At 44.2% G+C, this 18,980-nt stretch overlaps 2 protein-coding genes across 7 annotated transcripts in view; one reads left to right on the plus strand and one right to left on the minus strand.

Moving 5' to 3' along the window:
• LOC147135059 (uncharacterized) overlaps positions 1 to 16,679 on the minus strand; it is a 48,605-nt gene extending 31,926 nt beyond the window's left edge. For all 6 annotated transcript variants that reach the window (XM_086055167.1, XM_086055166.1, XM_086055164.1 and 3 more), the window contains exon 1: positions 16,242 to 16,679. In XM_086055167.1, the coding sequence (XP_085911293.1) occupies positions 16,242 to 16,365 (124 nt within the window). In that variant the 5' untranslated portion in view covers positions 16,366 to 16,679. The remainder of the gene's footprint in view (positions 1 to 16,241) is intronic.
• Positions 4,094 to 14,805, plus strand: LOC147135060 (uncharacterized). Its single transcript, XM_086056136.1, has 3 exons — positions 4,094 to 4,694; positions 4,794 to 5,825; positions 14,773 to 14,805. Exons 1-3 carry the CDS (start codon positions 4,284 to 4,286, stop codon positions 14,803 to 14,805), a joined length of 1,476 nt encoding a protein of 491 aa, XP_085912262.1. The 5' UTR covers positions 4,094 to 4,283.
• Positions 16,680 to 18,980: the final 2,301 nt, after the last annotated feature.

An 18,980-nucleotide genomic window follows, 5' to 3' on the forward strand; every position in this document is an offset into this window, starting at 1 on the left:
TTTAACAGTGGTAATCTAGTATATATTAATACTGCTCATTCATACCACCATGAGCGCACGTCCAGCACAATAATTAATCTGGCCGTGCTGAACGTGCGCTCCCTTTTAAACAAAACTTTTATCATAAACGACCTGATTTTAGACAATAATTTACATGGTATACTTTTGTCTGAGACATGGCTTGGTACAGACGCTCCAGTTGTCTCAACGAGGCTTGCCCACCGAATTTTAACTTTTTATTTTCTACAAGGGATGGCAAAAGAGGAGGCGGGACTGCATCAATTTTTATTAATACTCTTTTATCAAAGGAGATCATTTTTAGCAGCTATTTATCGTTTGAACACCATGCCTTTGTTTTAGCAGTCCTCCTATTTTCTGCATTACCGTTTATAGACCTCCCCATCATTCCAATTCTTTTATTACAGAATTTTCAGAATTCTTATCCATTTTACATTCCAGTTATAACAGGATATTAATAACTGGCGATTTTAATATACACATGGACAACATCTCGGACCCACTATCCAGAGATTTTTTAAACCTTTTAAACTGCTTGTATTTTAAACAGCACGTCTTGCAGCCAACTCACAACAGAGGACACACCCTGGATTTGGTTATAACCTATGGCTTGTCTGCTGGTGTGTCCTCTGTTGTTGACTTGGCAGTGTCAGACCACTACTGTGTCTATTTTAACATCGCCAGTTTTAACCATCTAGCAGTCCCGGTTAGAACAGTGAAGAAACGCTACCTATCTTCTGAGGTGGCTGCAAATTTTATCGAGATCTTAAAAAGCACTCCTGCTGACATTTTACCTGCACCCTGTGATCTTATTGTTGACAATTTTAACCTACATCTTAAATCATCATTAGATTCAGTAGCTCCACTAATTAAAACAACAAAAACAAAGACTGTACCCCCATGGAGAAACAATGCTATCAAAATATCAAAGAGAAAATGCAGGAGTGCAGAGAGGAGGTGGAGAAAAAGTAAACTTACCGTACACTATGAAATTTTATGCGAACAACTGAAATCCTACAATAAAACAGTAAAACTGGCAAGATCTTCCTATTTCTCAAACCTCATTACAGTCAATAAAAACAACCCCAGAGTTCTCTTCTCCACCTTTGAACTTTTAACTAGTTCTGATTTTAATAAGTCCCCACAGAGACAGTGAGGACTTCTCTGTGAGGACTTCGCAGACCACTTCAGAAGTAAAATCGATGACATAAGATCCAGTCTTTTAGCCCGTCAAAACACAAGTTTTAATAAACCCGGACAATCATATTTACATGGGGAAACACTGGAAAGTTTTGCCCTGGTTGATGCAAGGACACTTTTCTCCCAGGTAAACCCAACAACCTGCCTTTTGGATCCAATTCCCACATTTCTTTTTAAGACATTTTATGGATTTTTTGAGGAACAAATTTTAAATATAGTCAATTGCTCTCTTCAGACGGGCGTCTTCCCCGCTGCCTTTAAAACGGCAGTGGTGAAGCCCCTTCTGAAGAAGAGCAGTTCTGACCCGAGCGTTTTTAATAATTACAGACCCGTATCCAACTTACCGTTTTTAAGTAAGATTTTAGAAAAACTGGTTTTCATCCAGTTGAATCATTTTTTAAATACAAATAATATTTTGGAGAAATATCAATCTGGTTTTAGGATGAACCACAGTACGGAGACTGCTCTTTTAAGGATTTTAAATGATATTAGGTGCACTGCAGACGTGAGAAAACTCAGTCTTGGTGCTACTGGATCTAAGCGCTGCTTTTGATACAGTAGATCACCAAATTTTATGAAATAGACTTAAAAATCTAGTGGGCATCTCTGGTACTGTTTTTGACTGGTTTTATTCCTATCTCACAGACCAATATTTCTTTGTAAGTATGGATACTTGTTCCTCCAAAACCCATGAAATTAAATGTGGGGTTCCTCAAGGTTCGATTTTAGGCCCCCTACTTTTTAATCTTTATATGCTTACCCTCGGGGATGTCATCAGGGGACACGGCATCAGCTTTCACAGCTATGCTGATGACACGCAGCTGTATATTGCCGTGTCTCCTGATGACACAGGACCCATTGATACCCTTTTAAATTGCATTTTAGATATCAAGTCATGGATGGCAGAAAATTTTCTATAGCTCAATCAGGACAAAACTGAGGTTTTAGTTATCGGTCCCGAAGGTCAGAGAGAGAAGCTTTTACCAAAACTACACATTTTTAATCCCTCACATTGTGTGAAGAACCTTGGCGTCATTTTTGACTCTGAGCTCAGTTTTATTCCTCATATTAAAAATGTAACCAAGATTGGTTTTTATCACCTTAAGAATTTCGCCAGAGTCCGCCCGTTTCTCTCTCAGGCTAACACGGAAGTGCTGATGCATGCTTTTATTTCCTGTCGTTTAGATTACTGTAATGCCCTGCTCTCTGGCCTCCCGAAAAAGAGCATTTCACCACTGCAACTACTGCAGAATTCAGCCGCTCGGGTGCTGACGAGAACCAGAGGGCGGGAGCACATTACGCCAGTTTTGAAATTGCTGCATTGGCTCCCTGTGTGTTTCAGGATCGATTTTAAAGTACTTTTATTAGTTTATAAATGTGTTAAATGGTCTTGGGCCATCTTATTTATCTGATTTGCTTTTATCATACCAGCCCTCGCAGATCCTGAGGTCCTCTGGCGCCGGCCTTTTATTTATTCCAAGGGTGAGGACCAAAATGCATGGCGAGGCTGCATTCAGCCGTTTTGGTCCTCACCTTTGGAATAGCCTGCCAGAGGACGTCAGGTCTGCAGAGACTGTTGATATTTTTAAGAGGAAGCTCAAGACACACCTTTTTAGTTTGGCTTTCAACAACTTTTAAATAATTTATCTTTTCTTTTGATTGAAGATAATTCTATGTTTTGCTTTGAATGTTTTAAAGCACTTTGAGTTGCATTTTTATGTATGAAAAGTGTTATATAAATAAAATGTGATTGATTGATTGATTGAAATAACATGATCCTCACAGTGCTCCCCACCTTCTCCAGGTGGGAGAGTGAAGTGTGGAGGAGGTAGATGATGGCATCCTCCACAATGGTGCCAGGCTGGTATGCGAACTGGAGTGGGTCCATTAAGGAGCTCACCAGGGGGCGCAGGTGGACAAGGACCAGTCTCTCCAGGGTCTTCATCAGGTGAGACGACAGCGCCACTGGTCTGAAGCTGTTGAGCTCTTTCGGGTGGGGGGGTCTTTGGCACCGGGACCAGGCAGGATGTTTTCCACAGCTGGGGGACTCTGCTAAGCTTTAGGCTCAGGTTGAACATGTGCTGGACAATTCCACACAGCTGGTCTGCGCAGGATTTGAGGAGCTGGGGGCTGATGCCATCTGGATCCGCTGCCTTCCTCGCCTTCATCTTCTTCATCTGAGATGTTGTGAAGGCCAAGGCTGGGCAGGAGGGAATGGTGGCTGTCTGGTGTAGCTGGGAGCTGGAGACTCTGGAGAAAAGAGGGGAGGGGGTGACACACCCAGCAGGAGGAGTAGGTGGAGGCTGCCGCAGGAGAGACTGAGTGGGGGCAGGCATCTGATCGAACCCCCAGACCCGGTCTTGGGTTGTCCGTAGCCTGAGATGGTCTTCAGGCCCCTACAGACTCTTTTGGCTTTATTCTGCAGCAGCTGCCCCTCCATCCTTTTCCTGTTGGACCTTTTTTCCTCTCTTTTCCTTCTCCTCAGCTGGCGCTGCACAATCTTCCGCTCCTCTTTGTTGCCTGACACAAAAGCTCTCCTCTTCTCCTTCAGGAGAGCTTTTATGTCTGGTGTGATCCAGGGTTTGTTGTTGGAGAAACACCTTACTGTCCTGGTGGGTATGGTGTTCTCCATGCAGAAATTTATAAGATAAGATAAGATAAGATAAGACTTCCGGCGCCGCGCGAGTGGCAGCCCGCTACAGTAGCTCCGGCTCATCGGTGAGCCTTTTCGTGTGTTTTTGTTCTTTAATATTACTCTACCTCATACCTTTTTCGTATAATTGATAGTCGTAACTTGCGTAGCAATGGACACCCAAACTGCGGTATTCTTGCTGCTGCTGATGGCTATTTTTTGCGCGATCGTGTCCGGCGACTTGGCTCGGAGCCGAGCCCCCATTGTTTACAGCCGGAATCAGCTGTTAGCACTCCGTGCTAACCATGCGCCGGCTCTCGGGGCGAGACCCGATATCCCCCGTGAGCTGAGGAGGAAGAGACGGGGATCTCGTGCGGGGGTTAAACGCAGGGAAAGGAGGAGACGATACCATCCCGTCCTCCCGTCTGTTATCATGGGGAATGTTAGATCGCTCCCCAACAAGATGGACGAGCTAGCGGCGCTTACCCGGCACGAGAGGGACTTCCGGGAGGCTAGCCTGATGCTATTCACGGAGTCGTGGCTAACAACGCTAACGCCGAACGCGGTCGTAGAATTGGACGGCTTCCAAATCATACGCGCGGACAGGACGCTGGAGAGTGGAAAGAGGAAAGGAGGAGGGCTGGCTGTGTTTGTGAACGATAGATGGTGTAATCCTGGGCACATCACGATTAAGGAGCAGCTTTGCAGCAGGGATATTGAGCTGCTAGCTGTTGGCATGAGGCCATTCTACATCCCGCGAGAGTTTAGTCACGTGATCGCGGTGACCGTCTACGTCCCACCAGCTGCCAGCAGCGACACAGCCTGTGATGTCTTGACTGCAGCAGTGAGCAGGCTACAAACACAGCACCCAAATGCCCTGGTACTCATCTCTGGTGACTTCAATCATGCCTCCCCTTCCTCCTCTCTGCCTTCATTCACACAGTATGTCACCTGCCACACCAGAGACAATAAAACACTGGACCTTTTCTATGCCAACACCAAGGAGGCATACACATCACTGCCCCTCCCCCCGCTGGGCAAAGCTGATCACAACCTGGTGGCTCTCCAGTCTGTGTACAAACCTCTGGTCCGCAGGCAGCCAGCTGTGACCCGCACGGTTCAGAGATGGTCTGGAGAGGCCGAGGAGGCCTTAAAGGACTGCTTCAGCACAACTGTGTGGGAAGTATTCAGCGATGCTCACGGGGAAGACATTAGTAGTCTAACGGACACTGTTACAGACTATATAAATTTCTGCATGGAGAACACCATACCCACCAGGACAGTAAGGTGTTTCTCCAACAACAAACCCTGGATCACACCAGACATAAAAGCTCTCCTGAAGGAGAAGAGGAGGGCTTTTGCGTCAGGCAACATAGAGGAGCGGAGGACTGTGCAGCGCCAGCTGAGGAGGAGGATCAGAGAGGGGAAAAGGTCCTACAGGAAGAGGATGGAGGAGCAGCTGCTGCAGAATAACGCCAGGGGAGTCTGGAGGGGCCTGAAGACCATCTCAGGCCACGGACAACCCAAGACCCGGACTGGGGGGGACCTGCAGTGGGCAAATGAGCTGAATCTCTTTTTCAATAGGTTCGATCAGATGCCTGCCTCCACTCAGTCTCTCCTGCTGCAGTCTCCACCTACTCCTCCTGCTGGGCGTGTCACCCCCTCCCCTCTTTTCTCCACAGTCTCCAGCTCCCAGCTACACCAGATAGCCACCACTCCTTCCTGTCCAGCCTTGGCCTTCACAACATCTCAGGTGAGGAACCAGCTGAAGAAGATGAAGGCGAGGAAGGCAGCGGGTCCAGATGGCATCAGCCCCCAGCTCCTCAAATCCTGCGCAGACCAGCTGTGTGGAATTGTCCAGCACATGTTCAACCTGAGCCTGAAGCTGGGCAGGGTCCCCCAGCTATGGAAAACATCCTGCCTGGTCCCGGTGCCAAAGACCCCCCACCCGAAGGAGCTCAACAGCTTCAGACCAGTGGCGCTGACGTCTCACCTGATGAAGACCCTGGAGAGACTGGTCCTTGTCCACCTGCGCCCCCTGGTGAGCTCCTCAATGGACCCACTCCAGTTCGCATACCAGCCTGGCATCAGTGTGGATGATGCCATCATCTACCTCCTCCACACTTCACTCTCCCACCTGGAGAAGGCGGGGAGCACTGTGAGGATCATGTTCTTTGATTTCTCCAGTGCTTTCAACACCATCCAGCCCACCCTACTGGGAGACAAGCTGGAGCGGGCGGGGGTGGCGCACCACCTCACCACATGGATCCAGGACTACCTCACAAACCGGCCACAGTATGTGAGGACACAGGACTGTGTGTCTGACGTGCTCCTCTGCAGCACGGGGGCCCCACAGGGAACTGTCTTGGCTCCCTTCCTGTTCACCCTCTACACCTCGGACTTCAACTACAACACCCCTACCTGTCACCTGCAGAAGTTCTCTGACGACTCTGCGATTGTCGGCCTCATCACAGGCGGAGATGATCGGGAGTACAGAGAACTTACTCAGGGTTTTGTGGACTGGTGCCAGCAGAACCGCCTCCTGATCAATGCGGGGAAATCCAAAGAAATGGTGGTGGATTTCGGTAGGCGCCAGCACTCTTCGCCTGCACCAGTGAATATCCGGGGAACAGATGTTGAGAGAGTCTCAACTTACAAGTACCTGGGTGTTCATCTGAACAATAAACTGGACTGGTGCGACAACACAGACGCCCTCTATAGGAAGAGTCAGAGCAGACTCTTCCTACTCAGGAGACTGAGGTCTTTTGGGGTTCAGGGGACACTCCTCAGGAACTTTTATGACTCGGTGGTTGCATCGGTCATCTTCCAGGGAGTGGTCACCTGGGCAGGCGGCGTCTCGGCCGGGGACAAGAAGCGGCTGGACAAACTGGTCAAGAGGGCCGGCTCTGTCCTGGGCTGCTCCCTGGACTCTGTGGACTCGGTGGGGGACAGGAGGATGTTGGCCAAGCTGTCATCAATGCTGGGCAACCCGGACCACCCCCTCCAGGGCACCCTAACAGCACTCCACAGCACCTTCAGTGACAGACTGTTACACCCTCGCTGTGCAAAGGAGAGATTCCGCCGTTCCTTCTTGCCTGCTGCTGTCAGACTCTTTAACAAGAACATTGTGTAGTCTCTACAAACTGGCAGTCATTAGTGCAATTGTGCAGTCCTGCACCTGAGCTCATATCGTGCAATACCCAATATTCCCCACTACTGTAATACCGTGCAATACTCAACATTCCCCACTACTGTTAGTCTAGTTTTATTTTTATCCAATGCTGTTCCTTACATTTCACTACAGCACTGCAGCACTGTCACTTAGAGTATTTTTTCCTCTGTACTATGTGCAGGCCGAAATGAGTGTTCCTCATATTTTTTATGTAGATGTAGGTTGGTGTGTATACACATGTGTATATACACATGTTACTGCGTATATCTACATAGGTTTGATTCTAAATGTTTGCCGTCAATGTTATACATTAATGGCCACATTATGCCGCCGCCCCTGTGTGACCTCTATCTTTGCTACTGTAACAATGAAAATTTCCCCACTGTGGGATCAATAAAGGCATTCTTATCTTCTTATCTTATCTTCTTATCTTACTGTCCTGGTGGGTATGGTGTTCTCCATGCAGAAATTTATATAGTCTGTAACAGTGTCCATTATAGACTATTAATGTCTTCCCCGTGAGCATCGCTGAATACTTCCCACGCAATTGTGCTGAAGCAGTCCTTTAAGGCCTCCTCGGCCTCACCAGACCATCTCTTAACCGTGTGGGTCACAGCTGGCTGCCTGCGGACCAGAGGTTTGTACACAGACTGGAGAGCCACCAGGTTGTGATCAGCTTTGCCCAGCGGGGGGAAGGGCAGTGATGTGTATGCCTCCTTGGTGTTGGCATAGAAAAGGTCCAGTGTTTCATTGTCTCTGGTGTGGCAGGTGACATATTGTGTGAATGAAGGCAGAGAGGAGGAAGGGGAGGCATGATTGAAGTCACCAGAGATGAGTAGCAGGGCATTTGGGTGGTGTGTTTGTAGCCTGCTCACGGCTGCAGTCAAGACATCACAGGCTGTGTCGCCGTTGGCAGCGGGGGGGGACGTAGACGGTCACCGCGACCACATCACAAGTCTCGCGGGATGTAGAATGGCCTCAAGCCAACAGCTAACAGCTCAATATCCCTGCTGCAATGCTGCTCCTTAATCGTGATGTGCCCAGGATTACACCATCTATCGTTCACAAACACAGCCAGCCCTCCTCCTTTCCTCTTTCCACTCTCCAGCGTCCTGTCCGCGCGTATGATTTGGAAGCCGTCCAATTCAACGACCGCGTCTGGCGTTAGCGCTGTTAGCCACGACTCCGTGAATAGCATCAGGCTAGCCTCCTCGAAGGCCCTCTCATGCCGGGTAAGCGCCGCTAGCTCGTCCATCTTGTTGGGGAGAGATCTAACACTCCCCATGATGACAGACGGGAGGACGGGATGGTATCGTCTCCTCCTTTCCCTCCTTTTTCTAAGCACCTGGGGGGCATTTACGTATGTTGAATCGGCGTCGCCAGTCGTGACATTTGGTCACTCTTATTGGCTGTTAGCTAGCAAATCAGCACGCGGAGCATCAACGGGAAGTGACAAATGCAGAAAAACAGTGAGCACGCCTCCGCTGCCTTAATCTTCTAATAAGTACAAGAGCGAGGGTTGACAATGGAAGTATTTCACAATACCATGTCAAGAACTTTTTATTTACTTCGCATGGGAGTTCATCATGAGCGAAGAATAGAGCTGAACGCATTGTTTACGTTTTTATAATCCGCCCCCGGCCAACAGCTTTCTGGTTGGAGTTTTCTAACCATGAGAAATGGTGACTACCGCCACCGATGATATGGAAGGGTATTACATCTTATGCATGCGCAGAAGGTACTTTAATGGTCATCGTCGCTGTCTGTCGTTGCGGTTTATTCCTCCAGCGTGACGTGCCGACAGCCGGCCGGACGCCACAGGGGGTAAGCGTCTGTCACTGTTGGCCAGCGTCTTTTTGGTGTATCAGGGCCTTAAGTCCATGCAAAGCAGCAACGAGCTGCATGCTGCGCATCACCTCCTCTGATGTGATAAATAAACAATCCCACTAACTAGTAGCGTTTTCACCTCGGAGGTCAACGAGGGGTCGCTAAGTGTGCTAATTGCTAACGTGAAATGCAGAGTCGAGAATAGCAAAATAAGTGCTTAGGTGTACAGTAGACTTTGTACTGAAGCCTGCAGTTATGAACAGAAGTGTTGTATAACAATCAACACGTATCTAGACAAAAATAAGGTGAGGGCTACACTAGCAATTCAGCACACGTTCTATCTGACGTATCCGATGTTTTTATGACAGTCTGAACGGCTCAATTCCGATTTTTTCAAATGCGACCTGGGTCGCTTTAATATGTGATCCTAGATCGGATACGTATCCGATGTTTTCCAATGCGTTCGCGGTCCGAACGGCCAGGTCGCATATATCCGACATTGACATCATCCGGAGCCCAAAATGTGCTCCGCTCAGGCAGAGGGAAACTGCTGGCATCGAATCTGCAAAGTTGTTTTGAGTAACACTATGGACTTTATATTTTACTTTCCACTTGAAAAATGAAGCATAAAGTGGATATTTATGGCGATCGTAGTAATTCAGCCACGGCTCGGATAGATTCATTTTTTATGCACGGTTAAGACGCGACGTCATCGTTAGTGATGTCTTCATGAAATGAGATATTATAGCCTCGCCTCATAATTTCCCCCAAATACTGTATTTATGTCTACCTGCTACAATCGCTTGACTGTATAAATACCCCGACGCGCTGGACCACATTTACTTCCGCAAACACGTCGGGTGTGACGTCGTCTCTTGTTCTGCCGCATGCGGGCCACTTTGACGACGCATGTGTTCATACAGCAGACAAGACCAAGATTGCATTTATAATGTAATATGAACGCTTACACAAAAAAATCGGATTTTTTCAAAAAATACGAATTGAGCATGAAGACCTGCGGTGTGAACCTAGCCTAACAGTTAGTGTTTTCAGAGCAGACAGCAGAGTGGAGGGGTGGGGCCGGTGACTGACTGGCAGAAAGGAGGGGGTGAGCGAGACAGGCAGAGCACGGAGAAGCTTGCTGCTTTTTAGTTAAAACATCACACGTCCTACAATGTGACTATCGCTCATGCGCTCATCGCAATCGTGATGTTTAAAAGACACACCGTGCAGGTCTAACTTGAACCATTTTTAAAAACTTGAAAAAGGACTACCTCCCTCACAAAACCTCTTTACTGTCCTTGCATTATTAGAGTACAATAGGTGTGGGCGATCTGGCAAAAATATCAGGTCGCGATTTTTAAAAAATAAAATCACGATCACAATTTTATCATGATTCTTTTTTTACATCGTGTTTTTAATACTAATTTGCACATTTCTGACCATTTTCCTCATGTTAAACATACAAAACATAAATGAATGTGTATAAAACTCTATTTTAAGTCAGCTAAGCTTTCTGAACATGTTTTAATTTGAATAGTGACAATTTTTATCAAAATGTGCAGTGAATGTAAACATAAAAGGTAACAATGTAAACATAAAAACGCACCTCGTAACCTCGTTCAGTTCTAGTACTTTGAAGAGTCTTAATACGGTATACAAAATACTAATTTGAATATCAACAATGACCAAAAACATAATTTTGCTTTAATTAAAATAAACAATTTTCCGTGACGTCTCCCAGACCCACTCGAGACCCTGAAATCCTGGAAAGAAATCTTAAATGAGTCGCTGAGGCGACCCGGAAATTCTTCAGGAGCCAAGCAGCGCAGACTCCAGTCACCATCAGGTCTCCAACTCGTCTCCAGGCCAGCCAGATGAGCCCTGATTCACATTTTCACACAGTGTAATCAAGGCCAGTTGAGCAAGTGGGAAAAGGGACTTTATTGATCGTGGAAAAGAGCTACGCTTTCAAAAGCACAGCTTCTTCTTACTCCTTTTGTGTTAAACACGAAAAGCATAATGTTCACAAATATTATTACAAGATAACTGACATCCGATTTAATTTACATTAAGGATGGGTAGGGGTGGGCGATCTGGCAAAAATATCAGATCACGAATTTTTAAAAATAAAATCACGATCACAATTTTATCATGATTCTTTTTTTTACATCGTTTTTTTTTAAGGCTAATTTGCACATTTCTGACCATTTTCCTCATGTTAAACATATAAAACTTATTTAAAATGTGTATAAAACTCTAAAAGGAAAAAAAAAGACATTTTAAGTCAGCTAAGCTTTCTGAACAGGTTTTAATTTGAATAGTGACAATTCTTATCAAAATGTGCAGTGAATGTAAACATAAAAACAGCTTGTAAAGCAGGTCTAGTACTTTTTAGTCTTTTAAAGCCCTCGTTTTCCACTGTTAAAATGGTAATCATGTCTTCAGCAAGGTAATAAGTCACTGCCTCATTACATCTTTACACTGCTTTCTTGTTTTTTTTCATATGGAGTGCTCTTGTTAAATGGCTATGTTACCGTGGGTTGTGTTAGCTTGGAGCTAGCGGCTGCCTCCGGCTACCAATGGTCTGATCTCTGTTTGATTTGGCTGTCGGCGCTGACGTCCGAACAGTGTCTCTGCAAATTTTGCAAACAACTGGTTTGCGCTTTCTCCTCTAAGGAAAAGCCAAACCAAATCGACACTGTGGATGTGGAGTTTCTTTTCGGGACCAACTCTGCTTCGTGGTGACTTTCCGCTATAGCTCCCCGCTGTATACAAACAAACAGGGAGGCGGGGAGTGTCACGTACGGTGATCGGTTGGTCGGGTATACGCGTCAGCGGCTTTGCGCCGCCATCGAGCTAATTTAGAATGTTCCATGTAGACGATCAAACGATCTTTCGGCTTTATGAGCTCGTGAACACGTTAAACCGCTTAACGATCTAATGTCGTCATATCACCCACGCCTAGAGTAGAGTAATAGCTTTTAATGTTTTTGATTGCATAAAGGCATTGTGTCATGTTTGTAAATGTTACTGTACATTGTGACTATTGCACTGAAGCTTGATTTCAAGAAAATCGTAAATTAAATTGAAATCACAATATCAGTCAGAAAAATCGCAATACAATTTTTTCCTAAAATCGTTCAGCCCTATATTCAACTAAGCAAGACACCTCTCATCACCCCAACCGCTGCACGGCTTTAAACCCTTCGCAAAATTAGCATATGCCCGCCCACTCTCTTACGATCCAATGACAGCCTTATTTTATTAATATTATTTTTTTACTTGAATACAAAATAAGTGCAAAAAATGTGGTGTCACTGAGTAATGTGGTAACAAATTTTGCTCTGAAAATTCACTAGAATGCACGATATGAAGCGTAAAATAAAAAGAAAATTTGCCCAACGCCCGCCGGCTTCCACCCACCCAAGTAGATTTCAAATCTGTGGGAAACACTGAATTATTACCAAAATAATCATGATTAATATTTTTTGCATAATCGAGCAGGCCTAGTGTTGCCTATCAAGCTCATTTTGAAAATGGGGGAAAAAAAAATCAGAGCATAATAAAAGGGGGGAAATCAAATCATAATTAAAATATTCAGCCCAACAGAGGATGTTTTAACAGTTTTTGTTGAATGTAATGACAACACCAATAATAAAAAAAACAGCAACACCAGCACAAATACACAGCAAAGCTATCATATCTTGTGAGCTCATATGATGGTTTATTTTATGTGCGCCCATATGTATAATGTGGCTCTTTGTAATAACACTTTAAAAATGTTGGCTCTAGTTTTAATGAATGAATGCTTTAACGTGGAAATAGTCATTCTTATTGTAACTCTTAATTTAAAGTATGTTCCCTGTAAAAGGAAGCAGGTCAGGTGAATTTACAAAAAACATGCACATAATGGCACATGGTCAGGATGGTACCACCTCTGCCACAATCTGAGCGAGGAAAAAGGCTGCAATATAAATACAATATAAAAACCTATGTTGGATGGAATGTTAATTGATGTTAGCTCGAACAGTAATAAGTAGGGATGGGACGAGATCTCGTAGCGGGATTAGAACGCCACGAGATTTCTCGTCAGTGCACAGCAGTAGATCTATTTTCTTTTGACGGTGTTTTGGAGTCCGGGTGAATATAGCAGATGTCTTAAAAGGAGCTGTCACCGAATGGGAATTTCCGAGGCCAAATCACGGAGTTGCTGTTGTGACCGACAACGCACGCAACATGGATGTGGCTATATGTGAGGCTGGCTTTGAGCCACACATTAAGTGCTTATCGTGCAGGCAATGAACGCAACGCTATAGTGCTGCTGGTCCAAAGTTGGCCGCGTATCATGTTTATTTAGACGTGTCAAGCATATAGTTTCTTTTTTTCACCGATGCTCAACAGCAGCAGCACTTTTGACGTCTAAATAAAGACAGCTCCAGCTGCCCGCGCACAAACTAATTATGGACATAATCAGGCGCAAGAAAAATTCTTTGGACATGATGGCTCGCGATCTAGCGCAGCGGGGTGCCGCATCTGCAGCTCTGAGTAGCCCAGAACTACGATGAGTTGCAGAAATCTTGACACAGATGCAGTGACATTCCTCTTGTTGAAGATCGACTGAGAAACAAGTTAAACTCTAAAATACAATACTATTTTATTTACAATTGCGCATTTCATAACAGCTAGAGCTGTAACAAAGCACTTTGAAAATAATACAATAAATTAAAAAACAATAAGAGGCAGTGATACATCTATTAATAAATACATCAATAAATATGAACAAATATATTAAATATAAATAAATAAAGCCAATAAATTAACATAAAACACAATATACAATTGAGTTACTGCCCCACGAGCACAGTTGGATTTTGTCAAAGTATTCAGTAAGAGGAAAGATCTCAGCTTTAGCTGTTATTGCAGCAATATTTGAGAGCATGTAACGAAAGTGACTCCTGTTTGCATTTACACTTTAGAGCTAGATGATTAATTTTCTTGCAGTTTGTTCGATAAAAAACATTTTGAAAACGGAAAAAATTACATTAGGTATTTTTTTTATATTCGAAATTTAGCAAAAACCTCGTCTCGTCGACTCAATCTCGTGAGACATCTCGCCTCGGGAGATTTTTGTCTCGTCCCATCCCTAGTAATAAGGGTAAAATTTATGCAACTACATGAAAACAGAGTGAACTAAAGTGGGCTGGTCTAAGCCATGAAATTCTTACGCTGAAAAGTAGGAGTCCCACTCCTGCCCTTGCCACAACTAACGCTCAGGCACTTTGGCAGCATGTTTGATACAATTTGTTCTTGGAGTGTTCAAAAATGTTTCACAATGTGTTTAGAAATTATGTTTCATACAATTGTTTGTTTTTATCTGTTTAAATGTATCTTAAGGCCTAGATACACCAATCCGACGTCGGAGGTCAGGAAGCGTTGGAGAGGCGGATTGCGCCGGCTGATTGGTGTAGTGACCACCGACGTAGGAAGCGTCTAGTGGGTGTTGTGAGTGGTGACATTTAGTCACTCTGATTGGCTGTTAGCTAGCAAATCAGCGTACAGAGCATGGACGGGAAGTGACAAATGCGGATAAACAGTGAGCACACCTTTGCTGCCTTAATCTTCTTACAAGTACAAGAGCAAGGGTTGACAATGTAAGTATTTCACGATGCTGTGTCAAGAACGTGAGGGTTTACTTCGCGTGGGAGTTCATCATAAGTGAAAAATATAGCTGAACGCATTTATTTTAATTTACGTTTTTATAATCCACCACCGGCCAATAGCTTTCCGGTTGGCTTTTTCTAACCATGAGGAATAGTGACTGCCGCCGCCGGTGGTATGGAGGAGTATTACATCTCACATATGCGCAGAAGGTACTTTAATGTTCAGCGTCGCTGTCTGTCATTGCGGTGTATTTTTCCAGTGTGACGTGTCGGCCAGACGCCACAGGCGGTAAGCGTCGGTCACAGTTGGCTAACGTCGGATTGTTCTATCTAGGCCAGGGGTGTCAAACTCATTTCACATTGTGGGCCACATACGGCCTCGGCAGATGTCAAGTGGGCCAGATCATTATAATTATACCATACTGTGCTATGAATAACCAAAATATCATCAATTTCCTCTGTTTTGGTGAAAAGAAGCACAAGAACATCAGGAAAATGATGAAATTTAATGAACTTTCCTTTTACAAAACTTTTCATGAAACACCTTAGATTTCCTTTGAGCAATTTACTTTTATCATTCATATATATGCATTGCAACTGATCCCACTGATTGTACAAAGGCACAAAATTTTGACAAGTAATTAGAATCGAAAAGTATAGTAATGCACTTTAAGATTAGAAGAATTTTTAAACAATATTATATAAAAACACTGTGCGCCCTAGCGGGCAAGTCATGAATTGCATCGTATTAAAAATATTAATTCTGTTTGTTTTATGCAAGTTTTCACATTTAAATGATCCTGCGGGCCTGATCAAACCTCTTTGGGGGCCGGTTCCGGTCCGTATGTTTGACACCCCTGATCTAGGCCTTTAAGTGTTTGTGAAACTTTGCACGAGACTGTGACAGGTTCACTGACCTGGCCTGACTGGGCCAGTACAAATGTAAAAAATAAATAAGTTGAAATCAACATTTACTTGATTTTTTTTTCACCTCTTTGGGGGCCGGTTCCGGTCCGTATGTTTGACACCCCTGATCTAGGCCTTTAAGTGTTTGTGAAACTTTGCACGAGACTGTGACAGGTTCACTGACCTGGCCTGACTGGGCCAGTGCAAATGTCAAAAATAAATAAGTTGAAGTCAACATTTACTTGATTTTTTTTTCATTCAATATTTTAGCTTCATCCACGTAAATTGATGAATCATCATTTATATTTTCTGCATTGTGCACATTTCTTTTAAAGTCAGGTTAAATACTTCCATAAGGAATGGCTTGAACAAGATATAAAGCCCATAAAATGCCAAATGTTAAATATTCAGTTAGATTTCATACTGTGGAATAAAACACGGGGTTTAAATACCCAGTTGCTCCTGATGCTGCGGCATCAGTAGGTAAATGAGGTAACAGTGTGAAGCGCTTTGAATACTAGACAAGCGCTATACAAGTGACAGTCCATTTACCATTCCCTCCCAACGGTTATTCTTTGGCACACATTTTCTGGACTGGTGTAATTTGGCAGGAACAAATGATAAGCGGACCTGTATGTAATAGGCAATAAATAAAAATAAAGTGGTAAAAACCTTGAACGCATTTTCCCCTAACAACTTCATCTGGCCATCATTAACATACACAAGTAAAGAAGATTACATTGAAATTCAAAAACACGTGTGACGTGCATATTTTTTACAATAGGAAGTCGTTTTACAAAGCAAATGAGAGAAGTGTACAAACCTGCACTGTGTAGCACAACACGAGGCAGGTTGCAAACTTCGCCCAGCAGTTGAAGATGTTGCTCGTTCTCCTCTTTTATTCCACAAAGTTCCTCCTCGTACTTTATTGTCGTCATTGCATACATATTCACGCAACAATCCCAATAAATTGGCACTTCTTGGTTGCTGTTTGACGATGAGTCGCGTGCTTCTCTTTGATAACAGCTAGCTAGCTAACCTTTGGTAAAATAAGGTATTTAGGCCGAGAAGCATCAACGCGCGCCGAGACGACTTAATCCGGACAAAAAGACTTAATAAATGATGTTGTAGTCCTGTAAAGTAGTGATGGACGTCCTGTGTGTATGCTATGGTCCGTTCAGCACTAAATCGGAAACTATGATTTAGCTGAGGTTGTTTTGTTACGGAAGGAAAAATGGTGCACACTGCACAGGAGCAGACGTTCGGAAGTCATGCAGGACACGCCTCACTGCGACATGATTGGATGCTGGAAATTGCGCGAGGCGGCGAAGCGTGTGTGGAGCACTGTCACCGGCAGATGTCGCCATTTTGTGCTGCAAATTGAACCACACGATTTGATCGCACTGTTAGTATAATTTTCTGCTCTATAAACATATCTCGTTTTTCTGTTGCTGTAATAGAATTGTTGAAACATTTTAAAATGACTCCCCGTCAAAAACCGTGGCTGCTGCTTGAATGTCGGAAATGCAGGAGAGCTGTGAGGCTCCGGCGACCCAAAGGAGTCCAGGTTTGACAGCGTGACCTCCTGCTGCGCCACCCCCACCCCGAAAGTCCACCCCAGAGGACGGCGCCGAACCGGCGGCAGGAGGAGGGGCGCAAAAATAATAAAAATAAAAACATAAAATAAGATCAAATAACATAAAAACCTTCAACACATACCGTACTAGTTAAATACATAAATATATAAATAAATACATAGTTAAATAAAGGGTGAAATAATTTGATAAGTATAAAATAAACAGAGCGGGGGACTTGACACTTTTTTGTCGGTCCGTCCTCTGTCCGTGACCTGGGTACCCTTCCGGCCTCGTCCCTCCGTCCTTATTCATAAATATTATCGCCCCGAAAAACGTCCGTGCATGACATGCTACAGGAGGGATGATAACGACAGAGTCTTATTTAAAGCTCATTCGCCGGCTAATTTACTATTCAAACCCGCTGTGGACACACTTAATTTTTGGTGTATGAAGATAATCTATTAGTATTATCCAAAGAATGCTTTGTTAAGAAAGAAATGTCCACAAGTATGAAACAAGGTGTAGCATTAATACATAAATCTGATAAAGATCACCTTCTGATAGAAAACTGGAGCCCTATTATGCTTTTAAATACAGATTATAAAATTCCCTCATTGGTATATGCTAATAGTTTAAAAAAAAAAAAAAAAGGTCTGGATGAGATCATAAGTGAAACCCAAACTGGATTTATGTCAAACCGCCATATTAGTTCAAATATAAGACTTGTGCTTGACTAGAATTCTGCTTTACTAGATTACGCTAAGGATATTGATAACGACTTCCTTATAGTTTTCCTTGATTTCTACAAAGCCTTTAATACAGTGTAACATTATTTTTTATTTAAAGCTATAAAACTTTTTGCATTTGGTCAAATTTTTATATCAAATCGAAATGTTTTATAAAGGTACTAAGAGGTACTAGGGGTACTTATAAAGGTACTTAAAGACACTTGTGTCATGCTATATCCAAACACTACCAAAAGATCGCCATTTCTGAGGTCAAGGTTGTCCTTTTTTGGAACGGGGCAGGGGGTGATGATTGTTATGAATAAGGACGAGGGTCGAGGCCGGAAGGGTACCCAGGTCAAGGGCGGGGGATTGAGGCTGGACCAGCAAAAAAGGGTCAAGTACCTAGCTCTGGTTTTAAGATAATGTGTAACAAGACCTAACACTCTAACTTCTCTCGTTATGTCACATGGTTTTCCAGGGCAGCCATATGGGCTTGATTGTGGCATCTTTATGATGATGGTTGGTAGATTTTTTTTAACTTTATTTTTCTGCCTGTATGTTAAGATTTCCTTTATTTCCCAGTATACCCTTTACTGTTGTGAGTAGTCTGCTGTTCCCTTTTATCTGGAAGAATTTGTAGTTCCCTTTCCTGTGCTGGTTTGATTTTGTTTTCATGACCGGGCTTGCACAGGTGTGCTTGAGCTCCATCACTCATCCAGTATTTAACCACTGGTCAAATCTATACTCCTCTCCAGAACGTCTTGTCTCTTGCTAAGAAACAGGTTGTATTCACCTTCTGCTAACCAAGTGAGGCGTGCTTTCCCTTCCTTCCCCCTTGGTGCCAACACCCAAATGCCCATTCCCCAAGTGGGGTCGACACCACAGCCTCTCTTGACCTCAGGTGATGAGCCCATGCAAATAGGCAGGACCCATCTTACCCAAGGGGAACGCACCAGGAGGTTTACTCAGGGTCTTTGCCTCTACTGCGGACAATCTGGACACTTGGTCCTCCAAAGCCCACTCCGGCCCAGAACCAACCACTCACCTACTACAGCCAGCACGATGGTGAGTGAGACTGCATCCTCCTGTTCACCACAACTCATGACCTTGCCCGCTTCTGTCTCCTCTAGTGGTTCCTCGGTTAGTCTATGGGTGTTGATAGATTCGGGGGCTGACGATAACTTTATTGATGGTGAATTTGCCAGGTCTGCTAATTTTCCTATGACTAGCCTTGACTCCCCCCGACCTGTTAGTGCT

This window comes from Filicampus tigris, chromosome 16 (genome assembly GCF_054856515.1).
Source record: "Filicampus tigris isolate MCC_2025a chromosome 16, RoL_Ftig_1.0, whole genome shotgun sequence".
Taxonomy (NCBI): Eukaryota; Metazoa; Chordata; class Actinopteri; order Syngnathiformes; family Syngnathidae; genus Filicampus; species Filicampus tigris.

Coding starts and splice junctions, on each gene's coding strand:
- LOC147135060 (XM_086056136.1), top strand. CDS start 4,284: ATGGGGAATGTTAGATCGCTCCCCAACAAGATGGACGAGCTAGCGGCG. Junction 4,695..4,793: donor GTGATGTCTTGACTGCAGCA/GTGAGCAGGCTA, acceptor TCATTCACACAG/TATGTCACCTGCCACACCAG. Junction 5,826..14,772: donor AGCTCAACAGCTTCAGACCA/GTGGCGCTGACG, acceptor GTATTTTTCCAG/TGTGACGTGTCGGCCAGACG.